Below are 8,188 nucleotides of genomic sequence, written 5' to 3'. Positions count from 1 at the left end.
AAACGCAAGATCAATTTGCCACGAGTTGGGGTTATGCGAAGCTATTTTGAAACCATTGAATCTCTTCTTTTGCTCCTGAAATCGTTGAATATCGGGCTGACTCCCATACCAATCCTTTACTATTTTGAAAGTTATCTTAGGATTCAACTCCTTTGCTTTCTGATACAGAGCTTGAGCTCCTATAAAACCGTTTTTGGGTCATAGTAGAGTTTCTTTAATAGCGCGTCCATGATCTATATTTACATTAAAGAAATTCCCAGTGGTTAGCTGCTTAAATTACAAGTGGTTCAGTCGTGATACCATCATCAAGTACTCGACGTTTGTCATAGTAGTAGTTAAGCGCTGTTTTGGTTTGAGTATAGGTGATGATAGACTTGGTTTCTTTCGATAGTCTGAACCCCTTTTTGTACCTTGTAGCATGATGCGATCCCGTACGACAGTCTCAAACCCATCAGGATTACGAACACCATTGTTTCGACCACTTCCCTGTTTAATACCCTTCGCTGAAACCTTTACTTTGTATGTCTCATCGGGTAGGTAGCAAATATAGTTCTTGCTCGATAGTGAGACCATAGCATCACCTGACCATTCATCTTTGAACAAACCAGGCGTACGGCGATCAAACTTAGCTAGCTCAATGTTGTAGTCACGTAGGAACCAATCGTATTTATTGCTCCTTGAAGTGGGTTCGTAGCTCAGGCTTAATACAGTCTTGAAATGGATTATCACAGCTGAAAGCGATATAAGCCGAATCAGTGTCCATCTCCTGATACTGGAAGTCAGAGCGATCGAAGTAGAAATTTATGCAGTCATAGTAAAACTGAAGCATGCGTAGCTTAGCAAGCTGATAGATAGCAATCGACAAATGGACTGGGTTCTTATTATTGAGTCGGCGCTTCTTCATCGTGATCTCACACGCATCATTAAGCTCCTCGAGACCATGGAACGTAAAGTGTTCGATCTTGTTCTTAATAGCTTTGTCACTCGACTCATACTTAACCTCTTTGTGCTTGCTCATATCCATGCCAGATCGACCAAAAGCACTATTGCCTACCAGTTTCATCATCTCGGCAATCATAGCCTTAGACTTATCAACATCACCCTCTCGCCGGGCGTTTGATACAGCCTCCATAAATGGAGCAAAAGCTTTATGGGAGCTCGCTTTTATGAAGCTGTAAGTCTCGGTGATCTCCAAACCATGAGAGAGATACCACTTCAGCAAAGGTGCGTATATGAGAATCTTTTCACCAAAGTAGCTACCAAATAACGTGCGAGCTGGTTTTGCTCGGCTTTGCTTGCGCGCCTCATTGTGTTCGAACATGTGCTTACCAATGACGCTCTCATTCGTACAGTCGATCAGTACATTCTTGAAAATTGGAGTCATCTCACCAAAGTACTGTTTAAGGTATTCTGGTGTTCGAATATCACATTCAAGAAAGCCGAATACTTTGTCTGCTTTGATGTCATCGATGATACCATCATACGCTTCAACCGTAGTCAATCGACCGCATGGCATCTCATTACCAAGGGCCCATAGGTATAGAGCGTTAGCGTCGTATCCGATAATTTTCTTGCAGATCTTAGCTCCACGAATCTTCGTCTCGTTTCGCTTAGCATACCTGCTGAATATAATTGATGGTCCACCAGCAATGTTTCATTTTCCCGTAAATCTCAGATTCCTCCTTGTCAATCGAAAACACCAATCTGTCTGCGTTAAAATCAAGCAGTGTCTTGTATCTGAACCCCCTAAGAGACATATCTTTTCGAGCGGTGTTGCATGAAATGCAGCTGATTAAGATATTCCCATCAGTGTGCCCAAGATTGTTATTGATTCTATCAGCGGAAGCGGTATCAGCAGTCAGCTGACAATAGCATAGACCACACAGATACTTTTGCTTTTGCAGCAATGTATTCACGTGCTCGAGCGTCATACCAAATTTTCGTTTTGCCTTAGCAACCTGACTCTTGTAGCCAGCCATGCGCTTCGCTGGAAATCGGAATGCGTCAGCAGGTTTCTTATCCGGATATTGGAGATTATTGAAGCAGGTCTGATACATAACCTTCTCTGAAAGACCAGGTAGGGACACTCCATCCGCAAACATATCCAGATCGAAGCGCTTAAATAGCTCTCGCTGAGCCTTGATAGCTTTGGTGAAAGGGACTACGTCGAGATTATTGTACCAGATCAGTAGGTCTTTGATCGATTTCATCTCGTGGTAATCCCACACGAACTTCACTCGTTCGTAGTCATCGCTCGTGATGCTCGTTCCACGGAGCTTACTATCAAAAGCTGACTTAGGTGGGATAGTAGTCTGCTTTAGTGCATTGAACGCGGTGATGTACTCGTAAGGGAAAAGACCCTTACCAAGACCACAGACACATCTAATTTTGTCATCGCATTTGCAGCCACCGAGATATGTTGTAAGATACTTGTCGTAGCTGGTACCAGCTGGTACATAGTTAGTGATATCAAGCATTTTCATGTCCGATGTAGCAATGCACATGTAGCTGGGGTTCTTGATGACAGATTTGACGTTGTCGGTACCAATTACGGCAAACAAATCTTTCTTAATCCAAATATCATATCGACCACAATTGAAGCCGAATACTGGTACCTGGTCAAGCTGCTGTTTCAGTTTCCCATAATCAGACCTTTGCTTACCAAAACCAAGACTGCGGTGAAAGTCAAAGAAGCTGGCATACTTTCCCTCTTCAATTCAACTCTCCACATCAGACATCTTGTACTTTTTATCAGAATTAGCGCCTGGGACTTCCATACCTGTCAGACCATGTGCATTGATGATTTTTTGTAGAAGCGACATATATTTATTGACATTGTACTGCTGAATCTTAGCCGATACATCACCAATGTAATTGAACATTTCCGTAAGTAGCATCTTTGGATCGTCATTTACAAAGCAACGCACCCCCTCAGCTAAACTATCAGCTACTGATACCGACACAGGAATGTGTTCGTTCGTGAAGACAGTATTCTCCCCGTGTTGAGTCGCGGTAGGCTTAAGAATGGCCTCAAAGTCATAAACGATGAAGTGATCGATGTACTGGTCAGTATTCTTGATTGAATACTTCGTAAGCAGTGATCGTATTACGTTCTGAGCTGGTTTGTAGATAGTTGGCTCAGCTGGGAAGCTTTCGATATTCACGAGCTCACATTGATTCTTTTTGTGATTTTTTACTCTTTCAGCGCTGACGAAAACCATTGCACACTTAGGGCATTGATACTTAGCCTGAAGCATGTCAATGTTCTTGATGTAAAGAGCATGATTCTCGAACGATAAAATATCCATAGCTTCATACCCCTTGTCCGATCTACGAATGCATTCTACATTTCCGGAAGCTACATCCATGCTATATACGTTAATACCGAGTTGGAAGCAGTCCTCAACTTCATCGAGTTGTAGTAGGTCAATAGGCTTGAAACTTCTAAATAGACTCAACGTATACTTCACCCCCTTGAAAGAGCAGTAGCGCTTGAATACCTCCTTCACCTGAGCCTGAATTCTGCGAGGATCCTTCTTAGGGCTCTGGAATGTATGCCAGGCGATACAGTGGAAGACGCACTTGTTGTTGGTCTTAGGGAAGTTGATTACATGCTTGTTTTCGCGGATAATCTTAGGAATAACAGCGTCGCTATCCCCAAGAGCATGGTCGCGATGGTAGACGAAAATCTTGAATGCAGTGATCGCCTTAAGCTTATATCCCGAGCTGGGATAGTTCAGCTTGTCAGCCAACTCCATAGACCGAATTTCCGAAATGACCTTCTTTCGAATATCAGCCTTGCTGTTGATAGCGACAGGCTTATTGAACACATAAGTGTTAGCGAGATTCGGATAGAAGTAGCGAGTGTCATCAGGATCAGTCTTGCTCACAAGTTCGTACCCGAGAGCAACATTTACCTTGAACGCACTTGCCTGAGTCGAAAGAACGTTCTCGAGCTTATCGTAGAAATCAGTAGCCTCAACACCCTCATATAGGTGTGATTCCATGTGATTACCATTGTAAAAACGGTACTTAGGATCAGCCTTGTAGTCAGGCGACAAGTGTTTCTCAAGGGTTTCAGTCGAAGCATTGTACTGCTTAGCTACCAATCTCTGGTTGATTGGGCGCGAAACGTTGCTTACATAAACCATCTTACCCGTTCTACCACGCACCTTAACACGGTAGCTACTACCCCATTTGATAGCTTGAATATTTAATCTCTTTAATCCTTCGAGCTCGTATGCAAACATGTTGCCTATATATGCTTGGCTATATTCTTCTTCGTAGATATGACTTTATAATATTTTGATCATGTATCAGGATCGACTTTATATCTTAGTGATTACAAAAGATTCTGAAATTAATTAATTCAAATATTTGGGTTATACCTTTTTGGAGGTTTTAAGCCATTGTCATTGACTATATTGGGATTGACTTTTTATTTGAGAAAAATAATTAATTCATTCATTAAGCTCGGTTTCGTTGTTTTGTCATCAATAAGTTCGGTTTTGGGCTTCGCTTGCGAGCTCGAATTTGGTCTCTATTCTTATCGTCGTAGCTCTTTTGATATGACAAGCGAGCGTCGCGTGTGCGCTGGTAGTAGCGCTTCTGTGCTGCCTTTTTTATGTTCTTTGTTAGCGAGGTATTGTTCAGGTGAGTACGTCATCTTAGTATATAACTAACTTTTTTTTATCAGGATGAAAATTAATTGAGTGTTATTCTGATGACGAATAGATCACGAAGTAATATTTTGGTAATATCTTGGTAGGCCATGAAAAGAGAAGCTGATGTCATTGAAGCGTTGAAGCACTCAATTCATTACGCACCTCGGGATACGGAACAAGGATTGCATACTGTTTGATGGTTTGAGGAGTCTTCTTGGTGAAAGTTTTGTAGTAGAGTGGTGGAAGCAAAAAGAAGAGTCGATTGCCGTTCTGACCCAGTTTCGCCAAATCATCCGCCGCCCCGCCCTTGATGTCATGCGTTTTTCCCACAGTCATCTGGAATCCACCGAACTGCGGCATCCACGCATCAATAGCAGTATAGTTCGATGTCCCAGGCACGTATAGCTGCTTTGCATGTTGACCGACTTCCACACGCTCCGCTACTTGCCGAGGCTGCGATGACCGTGGAATATCGATTGTACCATCAGCTGGAGTGCGTTTCCTCTTTCCAGAAAACAGCTCTCGATACACGAAAGTCCCACCCTGCTCCAGCCGATCCATAGAATAAAACTCAAAGATGTATCCACACAGTGATTGTGCTAGCGGGTTTCCATCTGACGAACCGAGAAGGCTTTGCAGCTTCGCGCGGTCATGTTGCCACTTTGTTCGAACAATCAATTGCATCGCCAAATCTGATGCATAGACGACTTCGTATTTTCGATACGGTTCTTGGCTGAGAATGTGAATCAAAGTCTGAACGCTCTTGGTCTTCGAGTTGATCTCAGAGTATATAGACACCAACACAATGCAATCATCGAGAGAACAACTGCTGCATGCGGACATCAGCAAAGCTTGTGGGTCAGTTTCAATGTCTTGCAACACCAGGCGAGGTACACCACGCAAGCAATCAAATCGATTCTCCCACACAGCTGCTGCATGTGGATACATGGGAGCAATTGTCGCCAGTTCTTCTTTCGACCACAGTGGCATGTAGAAAACATCGGCAGTAGGAGGCTGCTTCTTGAACTCACCGATGCAGTCTCGTCGCGGTGTGCTTGCGAGAAGAACTGAGCATAGCCGGTAGGGAAGCCCAGGGATACTTGTTGGGTCCATCGAATCAACAAGGCACCACAGATCAGGCGACCAAAACTGTTCATTAAACTTGCTTGGCAACGCCAGACAGATCAGCATCGTCGATCCATCGAAGTAAAAGAGCCCATTGTTGTCGAAAAGCAGCACGCGCTTCTTCTCCTTGATCAATCTCCACAGGACATAGTAGACGAACACCGACTTTCCAACCCCAGGCGTGCCCGTGACGACAGCATACTTGACCATGCCCACATTTGGATTGAACAGCGCATGGTTGGCGATCACTTGGTACGAAGAGCGAATGTAGAGCTTCTGACGTCTCGTTAGCGGCAGCAACGACGAAAACTCGAGCCAATCACCAACTTTGTCAACTGTCCGGAATTGTAAGAAGAATGGATTAATGCAGTGGTCGAATACACCGTCTTGAGAGACTGTTGGAACCGAGGACCCTTGCTCCGGAACCACCACCAGCACGTGGATCGTCCTCTTCGTCGAAGCATCACCAAACAAGTCACCAATCTCGTCTGCTGGATCCATTTCCACGTCCAGCAGTGCCTTTACTTTCTCGGGAATAACACCACTCCGCATAGCAATCACGGCAGGATCCTTCGACTTCAGCCAGGCGCCGTCTTTCTTTGCCAGGAAGAGCTGAAGGTCCTTGGCGTCGCCCGTGAAAGTCATTGCATTCTCCGCCTTGATCGCCTTCTTCAAGTCTCCCACCAGCTGGCTCGCGTCGATGTCCACAGGGAAAGCGCTTCCAGCCACACCAACGATCGCACAAACAAGCTTGACCATCTTTTCTCGAGACGGCGAGTTCTGGAATGAGGAAGAAGGAGGGAGAATTTCTGGCGTACTTAAGCGGAAAAGAAAGCGCGTGACAATGATTTTCAACCAATGATGAGACGCCACGTCGCGCTGGTCCGAACTAATTCTCAAGGTTGCGTCCAGCTGCCTCGAAAGAACGTTCCAGGACTGGTCTCGCAGGTAAATTACGGAAAGTAAAAAAACTGCCAGCGTAATGTTCCATGTCGTACTACTAGCGTTTTCGTGGGAAATGCCTGATGCCGGGTTTCCAGATTCTGAAAAATTCAGGCGATTCTGCGGGGCCCAAAAAACTGAATTCGGAATTACTACAGCGATGGCGCTCTCTCGGAGTGAGTAATCGTTTGGCCTGGTTAAAAGATTTGTACACTCTGGTTGCTTATACAAGTGTTTGGCCTTCTGTAGCCGCACAACTTTGTCAGTACAGCCATGTGTGTAATTGACGCACATGCTGCCGAACTGTACTGTGATACCGTACTGTACGTATTACGAAGTAGTACCGATATTAGTGATTGGATACTTTAAGAAGCATGTTTCCTGTTCATAATTTAAAAAAGAGTATGCAACCGTTATAACTAGTTTGCACTGCTCGCCACAATCGGGGTAGGAAGCTGAAGGTTGCTGCGCAACAGCAGTAGCGACTCAATAGCTAGGCCTTTTCGGTCGTCGTGGGCATCATGCTCTTGCTTGTGATCGGCCAAATAGTGCCTCTCCATTCCTGCATGGATAAAAACATCTTAGAATATCGCATCCGCGTTATTGATTCACTAGATGATCTTCATACCGGGATGATCGGGCCCAGATCAACGTCGTCTGTATCCCAGCTGACGATTTTGTGCACTGCGGGAATCATGTGGTCGAACACAAACACAAGCGCCAGGGTGATCTGACCCAGCACGGCGTCGCCGAGCTCCATGGGTGTGTGTGGCTTGTACATCATTCTCTTATGCTTTTCTCTCAAGTTTTGTTGGTCTTGGTCTGGATGACGCAAATTGGTAACTGAGTCTCAAAGGCACCCATTTCATTGACCACCATTCGTGATGAGCATGTGTAATTATTATAGCAGCATAGAAATGATTAACGTCAACTTCAGCCTGCGAAAAACCCACTTGCCAATCGCCTCTTTTGTAGATTTCAAGAAGATCTTTCATTTAGCAAAGCGATATACACATTGCGTCATCATCGCTTTAAGTTGTGACTGTTGCTGCGATGCTTAAAAAAAAACTTCTTCAACAAAATATGGGAATTCGTTTTTTGCGTTGGTAGTGCCGTGTCGGTGGGCCATCGTGTCGTCGGACGCGAAGCGAACAGGTGACGACGGCGACCATTTTGAAGCGCGTTGAAACGAGTGCCACGTCGGAGTCGTGCCAACTGGTACACCTCGGGAAGTATGTCGTATGACTCTCGCTTTTTCATAAAGCTCTTTAGGTCGAGCGATCCAGGCTAAAAATTCAATCGCCGTCGTCCCCGAGTGACCCTCTGGCAGCAAGGTCTAGTAGATGTATCTGTGCTCCAATGTTAGTCTTACTAGCCTTATTTCGAGGTAGTACAGTGACAAGATGACGTACACAGAGTCAGAGCGAATCTGTAGCTGCTTAAGCTTGTTTGGTATC

The 8,188-nt window shown here is 44.8% G+C and overlaps 1 protein-coding gene and 1 pseudogene across 1 annotated transcript; both read right to left on the bottom strand.

Moving 5' to 3' along the window:
• Positions 1-277: 277 nt before the first annotated feature.
• On the bottom strand, positions 278-3,959 carry PITG_23342 (annotated as a pseudogene; the record flags this gene model as incomplete).
• Positions 3,960-4,790: 831 nt separating this feature from the next.
• PITG_17176 (Crinkler (CRN) family protein) lies at positions 4,791-6,548 on the bottom strand (the record flags this gene model as incomplete). The annotated part of the gene is made up of 1 exon (XM_002897023.1): positions 4,791-6,548. One exon carries the CDS (start codon positions 6,546-6,548, stop codon positions 4,791-4,793), a length of 1,758 nt encoding a protein of 585 aa, XP_002897069.1.
• Between the last annotated feature and the right edge of the window lie 1,640 nt (positions 6,549-8,188).

Source organism: Phytophthora infestans, genomic scaffold (assembly GCF_000142945.1).
Source record: "Phytophthora infestans T30-4 supercont1.50 genomic scaffold, whole genome shotgun sequence".
NCBI lineage: Eukaryota > Oomycota > Peronosporomycetes > Peronosporales > Peronosporaceae > Phytophthora > Phytophthora infestans.
Note: the sequence above shows the minus strand (reverse complement) of the source record. Positions and strands in the feature narration are given on the sequence as shown.